Source organism: Leptidea sinapis, chromosome 21 (assembly GCF_905404315.1).
Source record: "Leptidea sinapis chromosome 21, ilLepSina1.1, whole genome shotgun sequence".
In the NCBI taxonomy this organism is placed as follows: domain Eukaryota; kingdom Metazoa; phylum Arthropoda; class Insecta; order Lepidoptera; family Pieridae; genus Leptidea; species Leptidea sinapis.
In genome coordinates, this window is record NC_066285.1 from 8,040,728 (window position 1) to 8,065,536 (window position 24,809).

The 24,809-nt window shown below is 36.2% G+C and overlaps 1 protein-coding gene and 1 long non-coding RNA gene across 2 annotated transcripts; one reads left to right on the top strand and one right to left on the bottom strand.

The window, feature by feature from the left end:
• Positions 1-1,966: 1,966 nt before the first annotated feature.
• Positions 1,967-21,154, bottom strand: LOC126970449 (protein PTCD3 homolog, mitochondrial). Its single transcript, XM_050816346.1, has 15 exons — positions 20,986-21,154; positions 20,725-20,901; positions 19,292-19,520; positions 18,225-18,448; positions 17,489-17,585; positions 17,252-17,413; positions 16,055-16,229; positions 12,459-12,589; positions 11,054-11,172; positions 10,262-10,346; positions 8,972-9,113; positions 6,685-6,793; positions 5,190-5,388; positions 4,190-4,371; positions 1,967-2,101 (listed from the first exon to the last, which is right to left on the bottom strand). The coding sequence occupies exons 1-15, from the start codon at positions 21,006-21,008 to the stop codon at positions 2,023-2,025; spliced, it is 2,133 nt and encodes a 710-aa protein (XP_050672303.1). The 5' UTR covers positions 21,009-21,154; the 3' UTR covers positions 1,967-2,022.
• An 82-nt stretch (positions 21,155-21,236) lies between these two features.
• Positions 21,237-24,603, top strand: LOC126970483 (uncharacterized). The gene is made up of 6 exons (XR_007730647.1): positions 21,237-21,546; positions 21,963-22,165; positions 22,431-22,514; positions 23,141-23,208; positions 23,662-23,735; positions 24,379-24,603. It is a non-coding gene; the product is annotated as an uncharacterized LOC126970483 (long non-coding RNA).
• The last annotated feature ends 206 nt before the right edge of the window (positions 24,604-24,809 follow it).

The window sequence follows — 24,809 nt, forward strand, 5'->3', positions numbered from 1 at the left end:
CTTCCACTGGTAAACGTACGTTTTGCAATGTTCTTATAAGTAATTAAAATAATATTGTTTGACACTATTGTATGTGTAATTATTACAAGCGGCCAGTAAGAGCTATAAAGTTCCATCGGCTTTATGTAATGTAATCCTGTTATTGTCGATTTACTGAAATTTCGCCATCATTGAAAAATAAATATATATAATATATATTTTTTATGGAAAAGGGGGAGGAAGAATAAATCCTTTTAAAGATTTTTGATTTGTTTCGCCAAAGAAGTATAACTTCTTGCGTGCATACATAAAATATACACACACACGGAAAATGAGGACAAACGAGCGTACAGGTCACCTGCTGTTAAGTGATCACCGCCGCTCACATTCTCTTGCAACACCAGAGGAATCGCAGGAGCGTTGCCGGCCTTTAAGGAAGGTGTACGCGCTTTTTTTGAAGGTAGGTAACCCATGTCGTATCGTCCCGGAAACACCGCAAAAGGAAGCTCATTCTACAGCTTTTTAGTACGAGGAAGAAAGCTCCTTGAAAACCGCACTGTGGAGGACTATAGCTATACGTGGGTAACACTGAAAATGTTTAGAACTGGTCAGTTAGAATCATTGCTAATTTTTTTTTTTATAATTTCAATTTTAGAACTCTTTGGTAACCTAATGTAGTATATTGCATTCATTTGTCATTTGTTTTTGTGAATTGGCGGCAAATCCAAAACTCTTGTTACACCGTGTAACAAGAGTTTGAGATTTACCGCCAATTCACGTGTAACTTACACGTGAAAATGAACCTAACGCGAGAAAATTTTTGGTCAATGATTTATTGAATGGTCAATGACTTTCGTTGTAGGCTTACTCAACAACAAAGATATGATAGGCTGCGATAATCATTTCTTAATGAAGCTCCATCTCGTGCCACTATTTAAAATTGGTTAACGAGTTTAAGCGTGGACATAGCAGTCTCAATGATGATCCGCGTGAGGGACGTCCTTTAACAGCGACTACCGAAGATAACATCAGTGCTGTGCGACGCATTACAGAGGATATGAGCCAAGTTCAAAAAATATTACATGAACATTTAGGCGTCAGGAAGCTTTGTACCAGAAGGATTCCCCATACTTTAACCGACGACCAGAAACACCTTCGCATGGACTGGTGAACGCAACGGCGGTGACTCAAATGCTGTATTTGACATCGTGATGTGAGCTGGATATATTGCTTTCGAGGATCGGCCAACTAACGTAAAGAAAGGAAGAAGTCAAGGAAAAAAGATGATTGCCTCGTTCTTTGGTCGGAAAGGTCATTTCGCGACAGTTGTGCTAGAAGATGGAAGGACAGTTACTGCAGACTGGTTTGTCAATCACTGTTTGCCTGTTGTCTTGGAAAAAATTCGACAGCAGCGCCCTCGAAGCAGGATCCTCCTTCACCACGACAATGCTTCAGCGAACTCCGCAAATCGGACTGTTGAATATTTAACTATGGCGGGTGTCGAGATAATGAGTCATCCGTCATACAGTCCTGACATGGCGCCCTGTGACTTTTATTTATTCCCAAGAACTAAAAATAAAATTCGAGGTATTCGCTTTACAAGCCCTGAAGATGCGGTGAAAGCATATGAAAATGCCATAGAAGAATGGGCCCACTGCTTTTCTCAGTAGTTCCATCGAATGCGACAATGTGTAGAGAGGAACGGAGATTATTTCGAAAAACAATAAATGTATGGGCAACTTTCTACATTAAGCCGTTTTTAATTTTCTTAACATTTTCAGTGTTACCTGGGTATATTGCACCGAATTGTTATTGACAGAGGTAAGAAATTTAATTTTATTTGGTAGAAACAATTGTTTGTTTTTAATTATTAGCGTGGCGTAAATATAAACCATTTACTATAAGTAGTATGTAATGTATTCAATGAAATTTCGTATGTTGTTACCATTACAGTTACAGATTGGTAGATTATTGTCAAGAAAAACACTTATATATGATGTGATCATATATTTAAACTAATATTTAACGGTAATACTAACAAAACTATTCATCATCCGAGGATTCACTGTCGCTATCCGAAGAACTGGACGTATCTGCTTGTAGCGGCGCACCGGTCTTTGCTCTACAATATAAAATTTTAAAAGTTTATATATGTTAATGTTAATTTATTTATTTATTTATTAAAGTACATCACATCATATACAATACGATTTCCTAAATCTTATGTTACAATTTGTTGTTCTAAAGTGCAGCACAATATAAATTATTAAAACTTTCGTGAGTCATTATCAAATTATCTATTAATTCGGGCTTTACTCACGTTTTTGTCGGTGTCGGTACCGAGAGAGGTGGGACGTTATCGCGAACCAACCACACTCTCCCTGATGAAGGACCATTCTTCCACGTACTACAAAGCTGTGGAATGAACTTCCTTGTGCGGTGTTTCCGGGACGATACGACATGGGTACCTTCAAAAAAAGCGCGTACACCTTCCTTAAAGGCCGGCAAAGCTCCTGTAATTCCTCTAGTGTTGTAAGAGATTGTGGGCGCCGCTGATCACATAACAACAGGTGACCCGTACGCTCGTTTGTCCTCCTATTCCATAAAAAAAAGGACCTCCGAATGGTCCGAAACTAGTCGGTACCGACACCGACAAAAACGTGAGTAAAGCCGTTTTAATAGATAATATAAATTAAGGTGAACATAATATTAGAGTTAGTAAGTATTTTATTGGGCGATGTTCTACGATATGATCCCAGAAAATGTACAAAAAAAATGTGTTACGAAATTTAAAAAAAAATGTTAAAAAACGTTTGTGTTGGAAAGGTTACTATAGCATAAACGATTCTCTTAATGATACCACAGACTGGGAATGAAGCGAACACCCTCAGGATCTTTAATTATAAATGTTTATTGTACGATATTACATTGTAATACATTTTTTTTTTAAAAATCAGGTATGAGGCAGTCTATTTAGTATGGCGTATTTTGAATGGGTGGTACATTTTTGACGTTCAATAAGTGATTTTGAATCCCATTTTTAATAAAAATATTTGAATTTGAATAAAAAATACAAAAAATAAATAATTACTTTTGAAAAATAAAACTTACTATGGCTACACTAAAAAAAAGAAAAAAAAAAATAGTACAAATTATAAATTTACCCTTTTAACTGAAATGCATATTTCAGATTGAGTACCAGCTAAGTGCTTAACAGCACTTTCTTTAAACCTGTCCAGCCAACTACCGAATATATCAAGCTCTGAATTGGTATCGTTTAACTTATTTTAATCGCGAATATATCGAATATTTACTTACAACAATACTAGGGTGATGGTACTAGTCAATACTTGTGGATTTGTTATTGTTTTGAAGTTATACTTCTTCAGGAGCGTTTGAAAAAATGAGAGTATAAGATGCGCGCGCATCACTGTAACACAAAAAAATCGGTTGAAGTTGGTTCCTAAAATTTTCTGACGTTTGCGTCATTCGTTTTTTTTTTTGGTTTCTTCGTCCATTATTAGGACAGGCAAAGGCTTCAAGCCCAAACAGCCGTATTCATTATTTTATAATTACTTGTCAAAGACATCGTTGCAAGATTTTTACAAAATTGTTCTTTCTAAAAACGTAGAATAGCACGAGAAATAAATCATTTTAATGATTTTTACTTCGTTAGGCCAAAGAAGTATAACTTCTTGCGTGAATCCATAAGTAGACACACACTTTTTTTTTAATTTTGACAGTGATCAAGAGATTATCATGACACCGTTTGCGAGTATTAATGATGCGTCTTTATAAAAACAGTAAATTTAAGTTCATAAAGTTTAATATACTGCGCCCGTATTTATACCTGGAGGTACATGGTATATTTAATGTAGTGTATTCGAATTTAAAATTTTAATAAGGGTTTATACTTTATTTATTGAAAATTTTATTTTGTGTCCCGTGCCAGAATTTGTCGAGTCAACATCTCCTGATTATGCCTCGTGTAGAGGCGAAACAAGTGTCGGATTGATTAAAGCCAAATCTTAGCGGAATTTACACTTAATAAAGCTCACAACATTTGGATATATTTAAAAAAAATAATGTCATGAGTTTTTATATTAAAATGCGAAGAAACGTTTTTGCCGAACCTATTGCATTCAAGATTTATTTTGCCATAACTTGTCTTTCATTTCACTCTCTGTTTAATTAATTTGTAAATACTCACAAATGGTAAGCCTCAGCGACCAACATTGCTGCGGGATGCAAGGAATCCTGGAGATGAGACGCAGGCTCCTTGAGTAACGTCTCAATATCGTGGGCCGGACGGTTCAGCATCACGCCCAGAGTTTCCACGCAGGCCTGACTGGCGTTCTCGAGGCCGATCTCCGCTAGGTAGCTCACAGCAATCTGGGGTGCAAGAGAAATATATTCTAGAATATCCCGAAAATCTAAAATAATGAAAACATTAGGCAAAGTCCAGTCAACGTCGATTGGCAATTTATTGTTAAAAGATCGCAAGGCGTTACAACTTTTTTTTCTGGAGTATATGAGATATATATTATCTCTAATATGTATATAAAATTCTCGTGTCATGGTGTTAAACATTGAACTCCTCCGAAACAGCTTGACCGATTCTCATGAAATTTTGAGTGCATATTGGGTAGGTCTGAGAATCGGACAACATCTATTTTTCATCCCCCTAAATGTTAAGGGTGGTCCACACGAAATTGTTTTTTTAATTTTTTTGACATTTTTTTAAAAATTTGTTTGATTATAAGTCAGCATTAAAAAATACATACAACTTCAAATTTTCACCCATCTACGATCAACAGTTACTTTTGTATCGCGATTTTAATATCGGCAATACAACGTTTGCTGGGTCAGCTAGTATATATATATGAGAGATGAGATACATATTCTATGAATACAATGTTTATCTATCTCAATTTTTGTAATTAATCTCTGGTTAACGGTGCTGTTGACACATTTCCTTATAATGTATTTTAGTTAGTAAGATCCAATGTTTCACTGTTTGTTTACCCCAATAAATAAAATAAAAACAAAATATATAAAATTTACAATACATTGGTGGAAGAAAATTTGAGGTGGCGGTACTGCCCCGGGAGAATATTGACATAATATGAGGTCTAGTAGGTTACGGCTGCGGCTGCTCAATGGCGGACATCAACGCGGTGCGGAAAAATATAAAAGTGGTTAGTAATTACCGCAGCCAGCCCCGGTCTCCCCACAGCGGCGGCCCGTCTGGCAACATCTGACAGCACGTCGGGCTTGTCGGGAACTCCACAGGCTTCATCAGCTCGCAGCCGCTGCAGGGCTTCTTCCACCACGTCCCAATTGGGATCCGATTTGTCTTTCACGTCGCCGCACAGCTGGATTATGTTTGTGAGGGCCACGGCGGACAATCTGTGCAATTCAATATTTGTGTAGGCGTTGGTGATATGCCAATGTGACAGGATAGAAACGCGCATCATTCGTAAATTTTGGGATGTAATATTCCCAGAAGCGAGGGAAATCACAATGAAATATAGTTTAACATTGATTGACTTGAGGTTGAATTTTTACATATTTTGTTCTGACTGATATCCAGATATAAACAATACATTTACTCTGATATTTCTAAATATTTTCCATAGGAAGAATTTAATTTATTTTAATTTAAATTTAATTTCTCATAGTTTTAATTAATTTAAAATTTTGAAATACAATTTTTTTTTTAAATATAATTTGCTTATTCATTTTGCTAAAACTCTGTTTGTGTTCGTTTGTAAATTGTTCTCGATTTGCACCTATAATTGGGGTGTCACTTAAATAGTTATATCTGTGTTAGTTATTAAGGAGTCGTATTGGTGTTCACCCTGTTGGAGCAATAAATAAATAAATAAAAACACAACTCATTATTTACATCGATACAAACAATAATAAGTGACGACCAAAAATAAATATACCACGTCATTAGCACAAGCATCGGTGACACTTGGAGTACCTACGCTGGAAATATCCAATAAAAACCAGCTCGAACCACTTCACCGCATGCAACGCTGCTCGAATTATCGGGGATACAATGCTCTGTGAACGGCTGGATCACTTGGCGTTGCGTAGAGACGTCGCTTCATTGTGTGCCTGCTATTGCATTTATCACGGGGAGTGTTCCGAAGAGCTGTTTCACCATATTCCTGCCGCCATATTCCACATTCGGACACATATTAGGATATCATCGTGGCGTTCATCTACAGTGCGGTTTTCAAGGAACAGTATCCCACGTATCACAAAGCTGTGGAGCTTCCTTGTGCGGTGTTTCCGGGACCATACGACATGGGTGCATTCTAAAAAAGCGCGGCATTAAGCGCCGAAATCGCTCCTATGATTCCTCTGGAGTTGTAAGTTGCAAGAATTGCAAGCAAGGGCGGCAGTCTTCCATAAAAAAGGATAGTTTAACCGCTTCTGTTCCCAAAGATGAAACGATAACCCTATTACTAGAGCTTTGCTGTCCGTCAGCGGCCTGTATCACATAAAGTGCAATAGTCAGATATGATAAAATCCAAGATGGCGAATTCCAAAATGAATGCCAATCAAATTAAAATGATTTTTTTTACAAAATAATTCAACAGTTACATTTTGTATGACTGTACGAAAACATTCGTGAGTGTTCAGACGAAATTACTGGCAAACCTTAGCTTTAATTATTGTAATAAATCATACTTCTGTGTATTCGGGGTCCGCTGGTCTCTGGTGTCCATTGGCTCCTCGTTTTGACCAAATTTGATCATATCTGCTGCGGCCGCTCGCATTTTCTCTTTTGTTTCTTCATCTAAACACAATCGAAATTATAAAGAAAAAATCAATGAATTAAAGAATGGTGTGGCTTCACTACAAACAGAAGGAGAACAGAGAAAGAAAGAGAGAGAAGTAAGAGAGGTAGGCAGAGATAACGACTCTTTATTCACCATGGTCATGACATACTTGCCATGCTTTCCACTAGCATCAAACCTTTATACAAGCTCTTTTGGTCTATCCACTATTCAATTTATCCACAATCTTACCTAGAGGTCTCATCAAGAACATCAAATAGGATCTCACCGTGGAAGGCGCTGTTTCCATAAGCGCCTAAGATTCGTGGCGAGGCCTTTATGTTCCTTAAGTAAATTGAAATTATCTGTCTACACTAATGGGAGGCTCACTACAACGGCGCCTATTTCTGCCGTGAAGCAACTATGTGTAAGCATTACAGTGTCTCGGTCTGAAGGGCGCGTTGCTAGTGAAATTACTGAGCAAACGAGACTTGACATCTTATATCTCAAGGTGACGAGTGCAGTTGTAGTGCCGCTCAGAATTTTTGGGTTTTTCAATAATCCTGAGCACTGCATTGTAATGGACAGGGCGTGTGAATTACCATCAGCTGGACGTCCTGCTCGTCTCGTCGTTTATTTTCATAAAAAAAAATGGACAGCCGGTTTTTTCCTTGGGTTATACTGCGAAAACTACTGAACGGAATAATACTACTACCATAGGATGAAACGTGTTTCGGAGGTTTTAATATATTTTGGTAACTTAATTAAGTACCTGTTTTGTTTAACCTGATTCCGGCCGGTGAATTCCACCTTCGCACGACACGCCACAAGTTAGGATATCATCCCCGCCATCTGGATGTGTGGCGGTCCTCCACAGGGCGGTTTTTAAGGAGCTTTCTTCCACGTACTACAAAGCTGTGGAATGAGCTTCCTTGTGCGGTATTTCCGCGACAATACGACATGGGTACCTTCAAGGTTCGCATACTCCTTCTTTAAAGGCCGGCAACGCTCCTGTGATTCCTCTGGTGTTGCAAGAGAATGTGGGCGGCGGTGATCACTTAACACCAGGTGACCCGTACGCTCGTTTGTCCTCCTATTCCATAAAAAAAGTACTTATGGAGCGGGGTACTTAATTTATATTCCAAAACAACGTTTGCCGCATGTAGCTGTAGTCATTAATTCATATGTGTTAAATTATAGTCATTTGAAAAGCACTGTGTTAAAAATCACCGTATGTATTAGGCTAGGCTAGGCGCGTTTTTTATTTCGCTATATATCGATATAATAATCGGTTATTAGCCTTTAAGTCTGTTGTGGGGCGATGTATATGCTTTTACACCAAGATCCCAGGAAATGTTCAAAACAAAAGTATTACGTTAATCAAAAGATATGTTAAAAAACGTTTGTGTGGTAAAGGTTACTATAACATAAATGACTCTTTAATAATACCACAGATTGGGAATGGAGCGACCGCCCTCAGGCTATTATATAATATGTTTAATTGTACATATTTTTTTTTGATGAAAAAAAATAAAGCCCGCTGAGTTTGTTGCGCCCGTTCTTCTCAGGCCTGAGGCATTCATTTTGGAATGTAGTTGGTAGTTTTTTTTGACTTTCAAAATATTTATCGACAAACCAACGGTTTCTTCAAGCAATGATAGTAACTATGATTTGTCAAAACTTATACATTTTTAATAGCCGTCTTAAATCATTGGTACAACGACAATCAAAAAAAAAAATCATAAGTAATAGCTAAAGACAACCATTGGGTTCGCGTTTCGATTTAAATTTGGGTACAATTCCAGTTCTCAAAGTCATATAAAAAAGTGTGTGTGTACATGCATGCACGCAAGAAGTTATACTTCTCTGGCCTAACAAAGCAAAAATCCTTAAAATTATTTATTCTACGTTTGTAGAAAGAACATTATTGTAAAAATCTTGCAACGATGGCCTTGACAATTAAATTTTTAAATAACGAATACGGCTGTACGGGCTTGGACCCTTTGCCTGTAATGGACGAAGAAACCAAAAAAAAAATGAATGTCGCAAACGTCAGAAAATTTCAGGAACCAACATCACCCAGTTACTTTTATGGTACAGTGGTGCGCGGGCATCTTAAAATTTCACTCTCATTATTTATTATAACGCGCCTAAAGAAGTATAACTTGAAAAAAGCCTGGAGTAAAAACACGATATACCTTGATAAGAGTACGTGTTACACAGAGCAGCCAACAGATTCTCCACAAGTCTCAATCTCTTGGCATGCCCGTACACTATGAGCTCTGACCACACTGCGGCCAATCTGTCGCCCGCGCCTGCCACTTCCAGTGTCTTTATTATCTGTAACAATAACTGATATATAACAAAAACTACTACTACCAGGCTACTACTGCTACTTATAGGCGCCGTTGTGGTACCCATTATCTAGCGGGCATTATGGGCAATGGAGCCTCCCACTTCCAGCAATGAGCAAAACTTTTGTCTGCTTGCGCTGGGATTTAATTTTACTTAATAATAATAAAAGTCTTTATATACAATCCTTATTTATGTACAATGTCTCCATCTAATGCAATCTAAGTATATTTCAATTCTATTTATATTTATTTTCATTTGTAGATAATTACTATTTACACCGGCCTCCCCCAAACTTTTCCATAGTGAGCGGTTTCTCGCTTTTCTCGACCAGGTTGCACCTGCTACTTTTTTTATGTCATCTTCCCACCTAAGACGTGGTCTGCCTTTTTTTACACGCTTTATATTAGCTTCACTTGTATGTTTGTAACCGACTTCTTTGGCCGCGATTTTGACCCACTTTAAACGGCTAGATTTCGTTCAAACTTTGTAGATTTATCGAGGACCGATGACATTACACTAATTTGATAAAATTATTCAATTTTTCAATTTGCAAAATATGATTTTTGTTAATTTATATAATTTTTTAAATAAATAAATCACTAATAAGCGCTATCTAGCGCTTTTTTTTATAATGAAATATATAATATTTTTTTACACTATTTTCAATTTATATTTATTTTCTATTTTTAGTTTAATTTTATATAAAGCGTGCTCTTTAGTATTTTTTTAACTATTATTTATTTCCTTTTATGTTGTCTAGAATACCATTCTGTAATATTTTTCGACCATTTGTCTTTTTTGTTCCTGATCATGTGGCCTGTCCATTTCCATTTGAGGTTTTTAATATAATATTTCACATCAATTATTTTTGTTTGGTAGACCAGACCAGACCAACAATTATCTTATAGGACGTAACATGTAACTAACACCTTAACTAACATTATAATATTTCAGGTATAGAGAATGGCCCAATAAAAGGCTTTACCTATATTACTGAAAAGCAAGAGATAAATGATTATATATATATATATATATATATATATATATATATATATATACACAATACATACATACCGAATTTAAAAATTAAAGCATGTATTTGAATGCCGCATCTAAAAATATATATGATTTACCTCTTCCATGACTGACGGTTCCGGAACATACACATTCGGAATCAGGGTGTCTAACAGCTGAGTTGTCCTCTCGAATGGGGCATGTCTGTATTTAAATCGATCGATTAATTTATTTGTATAATTAAAAAGGATATAAGATATTTGATAGTATTTTCCCATACATCTAGGTATTCTTTTTTAATGAAAATAAAGGACGAGACGAGCAGGACTGATGGTAATTGATACGCCCTGCCCATTACAATGCAGTGCCGCTCAGGATTCTTAAAAAGCCGAAACTCTATTATTATTAAAACTTTCGTAGGTCACTATACATTTTATAGATAACTAGTTGACCCAGCAAACGTTGTATTGCCGATATTAAAATAGCGATACAAAAGTAACTGCTGAATGTAGATGGGTGAAGTTGGATGTATTTTTTAATGCTGACTCATAATCAAACAAATAAAAAAAAAATGTCAAGAATATTAAAATTTTTTTTTTTTTTCGTGTGGACCTCCCTTAACATTTAGGAGGATGAAAAGTAGATGTTGTCCGATTCTCAGACCTACCCATTATGCACTCAAAATTTCATGAGAATTGGTCAATCCGTTTCGGTGTAGTTCAAAGTTTAACACCATGACACGAGAATTTTATATATTAGATTTAAAAGTATACTATCTTCTTTTATTGTACTATGCGAAACGGTAGCCGGCAGCCGCCATGATATTACGTCATCAGACTGGCGGTTTCATTGCATTTTATTAAATTAGGTTTCACTGGTAGGGTTAGGATGGGTAACAAAATGGAACTCACCTGCAGGCAACGGTGACGAAATGCCTGTAGTAGATACTTTCTTTATAAGCATCACCGACTAATTTGTAGTTGTCACCTTTCATTAGCAGAGCGTGCAGTCGTTCGGCTAGATTTATATCCTACAAAATTTACTTCATAAGTTATCATATCAAATAGACGCTGCATAAAGATATGAAAGACACAAATTTAATTAGTACCAAAATTCATGGACGATACGGCATTCAAACCCGCGCCTCTCGGCTTCCGTCCGAGCGCTCTTAACAACTGAGCCAATCGACCGTGTGACGCATACATAGTAAATCTTGGTATGTCTTGTTCAGGTTTAATTAAATTTGTATATTTAATCCCAGAAGTGAGAGATATCACTTAAAAATAACAAACTGTTTAGATAATAAATATGTTTTAAATAGCCAAGATTTATATGTAAATTTTATGAATTTAAGAAAATATGACATACAATGACCAACCAGTTATCAATCACTTATCTATGGGTAAGCTTCGCAAAGGCATTGTTTTTTCTATGGGAAAGCTGGTTTTCTTAGGGGTACATCCTTAAGACGAAATTTGTTCATATGCCATATAATCTCCAAAAAGAGCATTCATATTGCAAGCTCTTTCTGTTTTTTGTTGCTTTTTTATGGAAAAAGAGGATTTAAGAGCCCACGGGTCACCTGATGTTCAATGAACACCACTAACTACATTATCCTGAAACACCAGAGGAAACACAGGATCGTTGCCGGCCTTATAAGAAGGTGTACGCGCATATGAGTTTCAGACAATAGTGTATTTCATATATTCTATGGTTATAGACAATTCGCATTACGTAACAGCTTACCAGAACAACAAACAACATTGTTTAGAAATATCACATTATAATGCACTCTATAAATTAAGTAAATAATCTCAATGAGTTAATAATGTGTATCTGAACATACTGTTTCGTGCCAGTACTTCTTAACTACAGTCTACACTCTATGCACGGACGAGTAACAAAAGAAGGTCTCCGCGCCGTGATATTAGCAAGTGAAGCACCGTTATGCTAGTGTGTGTGAGGTTACGGGGGATACTAGTTACACAATTTTTTTCTCCCTTAAATAATCATATTTGGCCACAAATACTTAAATAGTATCGTTTTTACACTTTTTCACAACGCACGACGGCATTTTTAAAATATTTTATTGAGACTGACAAACTGATCTGTCACAGACGATGACAATTCTCATAATGGCTGCCTATCGGCCTGTAGTAGTGTAAGTGTGTGCGTGGGGCTATGTATTTACACGTTAATCGGCTTGTTTTGGTGTTACACTGTTATGTAAGGTGACACGGAGTGCTTATTTTTTTACTAGTCCGTGACTCTATGCTTATTAATAGTAGAAGTATATTCAAGTTTAATTCTTTTTACCTGTAAATGGTCACTGCAGACACCCATTGCAGTTATGAAGAAGTTTGTATCTGTGACTTCTGTTGGTTCTAAATTGTCTCTGGATTCCAGATCTGTTAGGATTCCTGTTAAAATGTCTATCCGAGGACCTCCTGTAGACAACAAATGCATTCAAAATATACATTGCATAACTAGTTTGGCCACAATTTCATCTTAAATATTAACGTAACATGTTAGTTTTGTTAGAAACTTCGATCATATTTTTTTCGAGGTTAATATTAAACCACACTAACGTTATGGGGTGTTAAAGAAAACAGAATTGCAGTGATTTCCTTGCACAAAGTGCTTACGGTGCCTTTCGGTCATATTCAACACTCTTCAAAAGGTATCAGTCGTATGCTCGTCTATCACCCTCTGGCTGCGTTTTGTAAGAACTAAAATGGCTGTTTTTGCTGTTAAAGCCAGAGTTGGCTGAAATCATATAAGGAAACAAAAAAAAATATGGCAAGAAAAAATGTTTCCCCTCTAGGCTTTTTTCGAGTATCATTAAACAAAGCCTGAGTCGCGATACGCGCGGGTAAAAAGTACAGAAATTCTTCGATCAAATGCTTGCCGCCCGATACACGCGGGTAAAAAGTACAGAAATTCCTCGATCATAATGCTTACTGCCCGATACGCGCGGGTAAATTGTTAAGAAATTCCTCGATCATAATGCTTGCTGTCGCTATACACGCGGGTAAAAAGTACATATATTTCTCGATCATTATGCTTGCGGCCCGATACACGCGGGTAAAAAGTATAGAAATTCGTCGATCATAATGCTTGCTGCCCGATACACGCGGGTAAAAAGTACAGAAATTCCTCGATCATAATGATTGCTGCCCGATACACGCGGGTAAAAAGTACAGAAATTCCTCGATCATAATGATTGCTGCCCGATACACGCGGGTAAAAGGTACAGAAATTCGTCGATCATAATGCTTGCTGCCAGATACACGCGGGTAAAAAGTACAGAAATTCCTCGATCATAATGATTGCTGCCCGATACACGCGGGTAAAAAGTACAGAAATTACTCAATCATAATGCTTGCTGTCGCGATACGCGTGGGTAAATTGTTAAGAAATTCCTCGATCATAATGCTTGCTGCCCGATACACGCGGGTAAAAAGTACAGAAATTACTCAATCATAATACTTGCTGTCGCGATACGCGCGGGTAAATTGTTAAGAAATTCCTCGATCATAATGCTTGCTGCCCGATACACGCGGGTAAAAAGTACAGAAATTACTCAATCATAATGCTTGCTGTCGCGATACGCGCGGGTAAATTGTTAAGAAATTCCTCGATCATAATGCTTGCTGCCCGATACACGCGGGTAAAAAGTACAGAAATTACTCAATCATAATGCTTGCTGCCCGATACACGCGGGTAAAACGTACAGAAATTCGTCGATCATAATGCTTGCTGCCCGATACACGCGGGTAAAAAGTACAGAAATTCCTCGATCATAATGATTGCTGCCCGATACACGCGGGTAAAAAGTACAGAAATTACTCAATCATAATGCTTGCTGTCGCGATACGCGCGGGTAAATTGTTAAGAAATTCCTCGATCATAATGCTTGCTGCCCGCTACACGCGGGTAAAAAGTACAGAAATTACTCAATCATAATGCTTGCTGTCGCGATACGCGCGGGTAAATTGTTAAGAAATTCCTCGATCATAATGCTTGCTGCCCGATACACGCGGGTAAAAAGTTCAGAAATTCCCCAATCATAATGCTTGCTGTCGCTATACACGCTGGTAAAAAGTACAGAAATTCCTAAATCATAATGCTTGCTGTCGCGATACGCGCGGGTAAATTGTTAAGAAATTCCTGGATCATAATGCTTGCTGCCCGATACACGCGGGTAAAAAGTACAGAAATTACTCAATCATAATGCTTGCTGCCCGATACACGCGGGTAAAAGGTACAGAAATTCGTCGATCATAATGCTTGCTGCCAGATACACGCGGGTAAAAAGTACAGAAATTCCTCGATCATAATGATTGCTGCCCGATACACGCGGGTAAAAAGTACAGAAATTACTCAATCATAATGCTTGCTGTCGCGATACGCGCGGGTAAATTGTTAAGAAATTCCTCGATCATAATGCTTGCTGCCCGATACACGCGGGTAAAAAGTACAGAAATTACTCAATCATAATGCTTGCTGCCCGATACACGCGGGTAAAACGTACAGAAATTCGTCGATCATAATGCTTGCTGCCCGATACACGCGGGTAAAAAGTACAGAAATTCCTCGATCATAATGATTGCTGCCCGATACACGCGGGTAAAAAGTACAGAAATTCCTCAATCATAATGCTTGCTGTCGCGATACGCGCGGGTAAATTGTTAAGAAATTCCTCGATCATAATGCTTGCTGCCCGATACACGCGGGTAAAAAGTTCAGAAATTCCTCAATCATAATGCTTGCTGTCGCGATACGCGCGGGTAAATTGTTAAAAAATTCCTAAATCATAATGCTTGCTGCCCGATACACGCGGGTAAAAAGTACAGAAATTACTCAATCATAATGCTTGCTGCCCGATACACGCGGGTAAAACGTACAGAAATTCGTCGATCATAATGCTTGCTGCCCGATACACGCGGGTAAAAAGTACAGAAATTCCTCGATCATAATGATTGCTGCCCGATACACGCGGGTAAAAAGTACAGAAATTACTCAATCATAATTCTTGCTGTCGCGATACGCGCGGCTAAATTGTTAAGAAATTCCTCGATCATAATGCTTGCTGCCCGATACACGCGGGTAAAAAGTTCAGAAATTCCTCAATCATAATGCTTGCTGCCCGATACACGCGGGTAAAATGTACAGAAATTCCTAAATCATAATGCTTGCTGCCCGATACACGCGGGTAAAAGTACAGAAATTCCTCAATTATAATGCTTGCTGCCCGATACACGAAGGTAAAAGGACGGAAATTCGTCGATCATTATTCTTGCTGTCGCGATATGAGTGGGTTAAAAGGATAGAATTTCCACCATCACAATGCTTGCTGCCCAATACGCGCGGGCAAAAAGTACAGAAATTCTTTAACACTTATGAAAATTTTCACAATTGAAGAGTACTACAACAAGCAAAAATTACAAAATGTACGCCCATAACTACAAGGAAGCTCCAAAAGTGGGCAAAATATTGAAGACTTGGGTATCAATCAATCTATTGGCTTGGTAAAATAGCACGAGGAATACTTTTTTTAAGAATTTTTGGTTTATTACACCAAAGAAGAATAATTTCTTGCGTGCGTACATAAGTACAGATACTCTTTTTTCATATTATGTAATATACACGAGACTAAGTCGGTGAGTCTCGTGCCAGTTTTTGGCGAGACAACACGTCCTGAGGATGCCTCGTGTAGAGGCGAAACACTCGCGAATTGTTAAAAGACAAATATTGGCGGAATTAACACTAAAGAAAACTGAAATCATTTGTATCTATAATTATGGATTTCCGCAAAGTAACGCCTACATCAATATATTTTTTTTTAATGTGTAATAATAAAGGTTATTAATATAAAATATAATATTGCATAGAAAATCAATAGCACTTACTCTCTTTGCAGTACAAACACAATAAATAATAATAAGCTGAGAGTCCTGGCTGGATGTTCAAGCTTTTGAATTCAGCGACAATTTGTGAAGCGAACGTCTGTAAATTATTTCCACCTCCCCAAGCTGAGATTGATTTTAAACATGCTGTCAATGTCTCTTGATTAGGTGATAAGCCCTGTAAAAATACGATAACAATTTTAAGTCATAACCCTTTTGTAAAATAAACTCTGCTTTGATTATTTTATCATTAATGAATGTGACTGAGCTGTGCCATGGGGTGTTGGTGTTGTAACATTTTTTTGAGCAAAATTATCATCAGCCGGTAGACGTCCACTGCTTAACAAAGGCCTCTCCCAAAGATCTCCACGACGATCGGTCCTGCGCTGCCCTCATCCAACGTATTCCGGCGATCTTGACCAGATCGTCGGTCCATCTAATGGGGGGCCTAACCAACACTGCGTCTTCCAGTACGTGGTCGCCATTCGAGGACTTTACTGCCCCACCGGCCATCCGTCCGTCGAACTATGTGCTCTGCCTACTGCCTCTTAAGTTTCGTAATCGTTTGGGCTATGCCGGTTCTCCTACAGATCTCCTCATTTATGATTCGAGACTCCGAGCATAGCCTTCTCTCTATTGACCTCTGAGAGATCACGAGATTTCTCATCAGTTTCAACTAAGGTAGTGGAGGGAGGATCAATCAATCAATAGCAGGCGTTGGCGGTGAGTTTACGTTGCGAGACATAGCAAAGGCCTTCGATCGGGTGTAGCACAAAGCGCTTATAGCGAAACTGCTCCTATAGGCTTCCCGAGAGGTGCTGAATATTGGTCTCTAGCTTATTGGCTGATCGCAGCATTAAGATTGTTATCAACGGTGCATGATCCGACTTAAAACCCATAAACGCTGGTGTCCCGCAAGGCTGCGTGCTATCCCCTACACTGTTTCTTCTACATATCAATGATATGCTGCAAATTAGCGGTATTGGTTGCTATGTAGACATCAGCTCAGTCTTACACCAGCTGTGCCAACATCTCAGCTTAAAATAAACCAATTCAAATATTTTTATTCAAAATAGAATATGAAGACATGGGTGCCTTCAAAGATTTGAATAACTACCTACTTTGAAGAGTTGGGATGTGAAGATTTGCCGCCAACCACAAGCCGAAAGGGTTAGCTGGCTTAGAAAAAGTTAAATTTACCTGTTGAGACATTTCCACCAATAATGTTTTCAGAGCCTCAATCCTCAAGATAGTGCCTTCCTTTAAAAATCCTACACAAGATATTAAAGAGTTGTAAACACTTGTAGATAACTGTAATCCATTCTCTATTGCTTGATGTGCCAAGACATGTGCTCTTTCAGCCTGAAGGTACAGAAAAATATATTTTTACCATTTTAACATTACGGTTAAGCAAAATATATCTAAGGCAAGTCTTACCTGATAAAATCTTGCCATCCCTTGTATGATGGCACAATATGCTTCAGAAGTCTTTGGCTCCATAGACTGGAATATTTTATCAGCCAGCCCCCCCATTCTAAATGCAAAAAAGTAGATGAAACTCACTGAATTGTTTAATTTGAATAATAACAGTGAATTTGTAATAGAGTTTAACAGCAGTAATAACCAAAACTGTCTGAACGAACTACAAAACTTAGTCAATGGTGATATAATGAACTTATCGTTTTAAACAAAATAAGAAAATACAACGTATTCCGGTGATCTTGGCCAGATCATCGTCCATCTGTTGGGGGGCCTACCAACACTGTGTCTTCCGGTATGTGGTCGCTGGTCAAGATTGGCGAAATACGTTGGATGAGAGCAGAGTAGGACCTATAGTTGTGGAGATCTTTGGGGAAGGCCTTTGTCCACAGCAGTGGATGTCTTCCGGCTGATGATGATGTTGAAGTAACAACATCAGAATCAAATAGTATGATATATGGTTCATCATGATAAAAGCTTGCCAGTCTTAGTATGAAGGCATGCATCCGTCCATTTACCTCCACTTCAACCTCCTTTACAGCATATTTTAGTTAGATACAAGTTGAAAGAGTTCCCCTTTAAGTTTATGATAATTTGTGTTAGGGAATAATTAATATCCCAATTTTCTCAATTTTATGTTTTTTCTCTAATCAGTTAGTGAATTATGACTCTCACATGTCAATAATCTCTTTACCTCCATGTTGTTGCATGTCTTTCTCTTGTTGAAGCGGAAAACCATCTTTCTTCAAGCCATTCAGCAGGGACAGAATCTTTTTCATTATAAAAACAGAGTAACTGCAAAAAGTCCAATTTTAACTCTGAACTAAGAGACTCCGCACCTCCCAAGAGTTGGCAGACTTTAATAGCATCATCAACAAGAGCGTTATTAATAGTATATCTTAGGTCATCTTCAGTAACCTGTGGAAGGATATTATTTATTTTGAGACAAAAATATAAATAAAAGATTATAAGATAATTATAATTGTTCCCTTGGAACGTTTCACAGAGAACATAGATGTTGAAGATAAAAGCGGCAACTCAAGTGCATGTATTGTAAACTACAATAAAAGTTAATTGCAGCAAAGGTAAATAATACTTGGTTAAAGTAAGCTATATCATTGAAATTTTTAACTATAAGTACTACATGGTGTGGTATGGTGTGGTATAATTGGGCTAATTTCCACAACTCGACAACTGTGTGCATATATTTTTATTCCTGCCACCCCAATTCCTCCAGAAACATTAGCAACCTCCCCTCTCTTCCTAAAGACTTCTGGGAATGTGTTTGGGGTACCAAGATGTTGAGACCGGTAAGATGCTACACCTGGGCAATGCAGAAGTACATGCACAGCAGTTTCCTCTGCCACCATGGGACGGATGGATGCAGCCCTGCACAGGGGACTGTCAGTTATAAGAATAAGTTCTACATACTAAACATTCTTGGCCCATTTTTTCTATCCCAGCACACTATTTGTTTCAAACACAGTGAAAGTGCTTGACATCAAAAATCAGTTTTAAATAGTCATTCGTACTGAATAACTATTTGTCAGTAATTTCTCTTCGGGATTAAATATAATAAAATAATTCTCTTCTAATATACAAAAAAGGATCTTGAAGGGATAATCTACAGAGATGTGGATTCAAATCTTGCACAAATCTACAGATGTTGTTAAAAATAAAAATTTATATACATATTGGTAGTATATCAATAAAAATGAGTTCAAAATATAAATAAATACAATACACTATTGAAATAATTACCTTGCTCTCATCATTATATATAGGTTTAGGTGCAAAAGCATCTATCCGAGGATCAGCATTAAAATATGGAGTTGTCATTTTTATGGGTGGATCCCATTGTCTAGTAGTAAATAAGGATGAGTGTTCATCTCTTATCCAAGCTGCAGCCTTACGGCCAGCCTCTGCTGATAATGCATAAGCACGTTTTCGGTAATTTGACTGAGGTATTAAAAATGGGTCATCATGATACCTGTAAATTTCCTGATTATTTAATTAATTATTTACGTTGTAAAAATATTAAGCACAGTTTTTGAAGCTCCTAAGCTAGTAATTACTGAAATAATACTATAAAATATAATATATCTGGGCAGAAAAGTTGTATGAAAATTATTCACCAACATGGTTTAGCTCAGATGTTCTTCACTGCAATTATTAAGGTTGGGCAAATATTAAACTCTGTAAAGTTACAAATTCTAATATTTTTCTTCAAAATAGGATGTGACATCACTTATTGAAGCTCAAAATTACTGCCCATTCCAAAAAGAATGCCTCAAATCTGAGAAGAATGAGTGCATATTTTTACAAAGTAATATAGTACAATTAGACTTATTATTTAATAGCCTAAGGGTGATCACTACATTCCCAATCTGTGGTATCATTAAGAAAGTCATTTATGTTATAGTAACCCTTAACACACAAACATTTTTAACAATTCTTTTGAATAACAAAATACTTTTTAACCGACTTCAAAAAGGAGGAGGTTATCAATTCGATCTTTACCTTTACCTTACAAACATTTTATAATGATTCTTTGGAATATTTTTAGCAATTTCTGGGATCTTGTAGTAAAAGCACATACATTGCGCCACAAAAGACTTAACTAACTCAACTTAGCCTAGTAGTAGGCATTATAAGTTAATAAACTAAGCATGTAAGCACCTAAGCTAATAATTACTGAAATAATGCTATAAAATATAATACCTATCTCAGCAGATAAGTTGTATGAAATAAATAAATCTATAAACAACATGGATTAGCTTTGATGTTCTTCACTTATTTTATTTTATTTGGATATAGTGTTGTGTACCTCTTCTTAAAAAGGCTGTCAAAGACTTCAAATAGCCCTGTGTTAGCTTTGTGAAACTGATACTTGCTAATGTTTAAAGTACTATGTATGGCTCAGGCTAAAGTAAGATTCAACTAACTGGGTTATTGGCCAGTTAGTTGAATCTCCATATTGAAGCCCTCAACTTGTCTTGTGCCAACTAATTGTACCTTTATAGGTCTCTTTACATTTCCCCTCTTGTGAAAATGTTATTATTTTTCTTACAGTAGATTTATATTTAAATAAATTGCATATATTGTTAAAAAAGCAGAACAACTAAATTATATTAGATCAAGTATCCATTATTATTTATTCTGTTGAGAAAGTGTAAGTTATTATAAAATATTACTTGTAATGTGAGGCAGTAGGATCTACGCCGACAGTAGCAGCTAGTGCTTGCAAGATATCAGTGGGTCCTCGCCGAATTCTGGGCGGCGGAGCTATACCATCCACTGATGTCGAATTTGTCGGTAATTTTTGACCTTCCAACGAAGATAGGGAGCGACATATTAGTTTAGCCCATCGCCTGAACGTTAAAAAAATTCAATTATAAAAATATAATAACAAGAGACCAAACTTGCAATAATAATCTTAGATTTTATGTAATAACCTTTGCAATGTTTTTGAATACATTTTTGTAAAATCAAATTACTAGCACAATTCAAATAAATAAAGTGGTCTATCATTTATCAATAAATTTCTTATATCTTATTTCTGTAAATAGAAATGTAAATAAACGTCTATTTGATTATAACCTAAGAAGTGTTTTTTTTTATTAATAAATGGCCAGGGGTGGGACAGTCGCCTTATAAAGACGTTTTCAGAAAACTGTAGTGCCATCTGATAGTTGGCCCCAAAATTAAAGCTTTGTCAGCTGTCACTCGCTTTGAAACCTGCCCACTGGTCATAAAATGGCGGCTACTTCTAGCGTTTGCAGTTTGCACATTTATGTAGCTCTCGTGTTCCATTTTGCATATTTTTGGTATTGAAATCGAAGTGTAAGTGCGTCGAGTCGAGCCTTGTGCTCCTCCGCCTTGCTGTTGCGAATTCACTCCAAAAATCTCCTTATTCTGTGTATTTCTACTTTTTGTGATAGAGACACTTTTGTTTGTGGAATTTATGAACTTTGGTGTAATGCCGAGACGTTGTGCTTTCGGTTGTGCGCTCCGTGGTAAGTAAATTATTCTCTTAAATCTTAATAGTATAGTTTATTGACTAATCTTGTGATAAATAAAGTATCATATAAGGTTTGTTCTACTCTCAGGTTCTACTACCGGTCCGTAGATTGAATTTGCAATCATGATAAAACTATTATAAACATACCGGTTTTCTGTATCTTGCCCAAAAGGTTAAACTCCAATCCCTCAAATCCCCTTATGTCAGACTTCAGACTCCCCCTGACTTATATGGTTTAATAATAATTGACAGCTGTGCTGGCTTCTGACACCATTTTTATCAAGAGAAAAGTCAATATATGAGTCCAAAATCTAATACTAGCCCAATGGTCATAACACTAGGTTATCACAATTTGTCTGATGGCTTTAATAGTCACTCAATTTATTTAATAATGTTATTTATTATTTTCAGAGATTCCAATGCATAGTTTCCCAGATGCTGTCAATTTCTTGAGCAGCTTAAAACTTGGGTCAGTCTTGTTGGTGGAAACCCTTAAACATCCGATCTTGAATGTTATAAGAAGAAGAGAATTTGTGATATACACGTTTCTGACAGACACAGAAATCATAATCAATGGCTAAGCACATTGGCAGTTCCAATGCTTCATCTGCTTGGTAAGTCCCCTAATTTAACACAATATATTGAGTTAATATTCCATTCTATTCCTAACTCTGTCAGATTTAGTCACACCACTAAGAATCTTTGTTGAGTTGATGGTTTTTTTGAAGGTATATTGTATCATTCTGGAAACACCTGATTTTCTTACACAGTTGTCATTACAAAATTCAATGGTTGCATTTCCAGCTGAAACTGGTTCATTATCTATGATAATCATTAAATAATGAAACATAATCTTTACATATTCACATTAATTTTCAGGACAACTACAGAGTCAAGTAATCTTAGGACAAGCTTCATCCACACAACATTTACTGCCTACAATAATACAGCAAGACTGTTCAGGTAAATAATTTTTAAAACTTATTTTACAATGTCATAAAGGTTACTATAACATAAGTGACATTCTTAATGATACCACAGAAATGGCATGGAGCGGCCACCCTCAGGGTATTAAATAATAAATTTTATTGTATGATTTAACATTGTCACCATATTTTTATGTAAAAAAAAGAAGCCCGCTGAGTATCTTATGCCCTTACTTCTCAGGTCTGAGGTATACTTTTTCCAGTAGGTAGTACTGACTTTCTGTAAGTGATATTACATCCTATTTCAAATAAAATATTCAGAAAGAATAAAAAGTCAAACTCAGTCAAAGGGCATTGACAATTTGATTTTGTTCTGCTTTTAATCCCATGTCTTTTATGTATCTTCTTAAAATTATTGATATTTATGGACATACATATACAAAATTTTGATGTATATCTTGGTTGTAATTTTAAACACTTGGGCCCATAAAATGTTATTGATTGAAAATCCCACATTTGATCTTGATCTTTATGTCATGTTTTCATATAATATAGTCTTCATAATTTCATTTCAGTTACATAAGATTTTACAAATCACAATAAAAGTTCTCCGGTTCTCTGTGGCATACAAATAATAAATAATAATTAATCTATTATTTACAGAGCTTATGTGAGCAACTTTATTTTAGAAAAAGCATCAACTTCAACAACATTCCAACCTGTGGCTGCAGGTGAAATTCACATATTTTTTTCAATTTGTTGGCTATTATTAAATATAATAAATGTATAAATTAATGATTATATTTTGTTTTGAACACATACCAAAATATTATATAATATAATATATTTCTATCTATTATACACAACTAAACCATAAATAAAAACAAAATTTTATAATTTTAAATTTTGTGAGTAGTGTCGGTATGTCTTTTTTTCTATAATGGTTTTGTTTGACAGCTTATTTCAACTTGTGATTTAATTTGAGCTCTAGACTCTTAAGAAATGTTGCCCTGGTTCTACATTTGATGAGTGCTACTTCATTATGATTTGAGTTTGGTTTTATTTTTATTTTTCTCCGTTATCGTCTGATTGAAATTGACAATTGAAATGATTTGAAAAGTATAGTTAAAATTCACTCTGACAAAGTGGGCAACAAACTACATAAGTATTTTTTCCAATTTCAGATGCATCTCAAGGTGCTTGATGCTGGAACATAATTATAGTTTTATTAGCAAGCCTAAAAGAACATCTGGAAAAGGTATTAATATTATTATACTAATATTATAAATGGGAGAGATTCTGATTTCTTTTGAAAATATTGTTTTTATACTTTTTTATCCAAAAAGTGCTGAATAAATTTGTATGAAATTTGACATAGTTTATGTATGATCTTTTGTCTAGGTGGGCAAAGTAGTTCCCCCATAGTCCCGGAGCTGGGGACAAAAATCAGCAAGATCTTTATTTAACAAACATTAACCATAAATGTGACCGTAATTTTATAACAGCAGATTAATGCATGACATGACAATACTATTGAGCCAAATGTCTTTTTTGATGAAGGCTGCATTGGTACCTGATAGGATTGAGAACAGCTAATGTCCGTGTGGGAATGAAATTTTGAATATATTTTTATTCATTACTAGCTGACCCGACAGACGTGCTGTACATATTAAATTCTTCTTCTTATCAAAACCTTTACTGGACTTCCACAAAAAATTCAAGACCGAAATTAGCCAAATCGATCCAGCCATTCTCAAGTTTTAGCAAGACTAACGAACAGCAATTCATTTTTATATATATAGACTTTAAGACTGAATCCCTTTTCATATTGTCCATTTATTTAATACCATATAATACATATATTATACTATACAATTTGTGAATTAAACATTCTTTCACAGATCTAATGGCTCCACAGCGCACAAAGATCAAGCATCTTCAAGCAGAAATATCGCGCTTGCGAAAAAAAGGACAATCTTTCAAAGCAAGGTTAAAAGGTGGTGCAGATCGATCAATCGAATTTTGTCAGGAAAATTAACATATGTGGGTGAAGGCGAAACAAAAACAGCTGCCCAACAATATTATGATAAACATAAACATTATAAAAATAAAAAATAATATGCAAACATTGCTTTTTATTTCTCCCACCCAATCAATTCAATTACTCATACCAACACTACTAAATCCTATCCTTTATGTTCTATGTTGTGGCAAAATTAAATAACTAACTCTACGCGCAATTTCAACATGGTAAAAAATTGCAATACCTACATTAAAAAGTAGTTAGTTATTTAATTGCGTCACAACATTAAAAATGAATTAAATAATTTCG

What these genes read in the sequence shown, in the direction of transcription:
- LOC126970449 (XM_050816346.1), bottom strand. Translation starts at nt 21,008, where the DNA reads ATGTATTCAAAAACATTGCAAAG. An exon ending in TATATAATGATGAGAGCAAG is followed by an intron (nt 18,449 to 19,291) that starts GTAATTATTTCA and finishes ATCCTTCCACAG; the next exon opens with GTTACTGAAGATGACCTAAG. An exon ending in AACCGTCAGTCATGGAAGAG is followed by an intron (nt 9,114 to 10,261) that starts GTAAATCATATA and finishes TTATTGTTACAG; the next exon opens with ATAATAAAGACACTGGAAGT.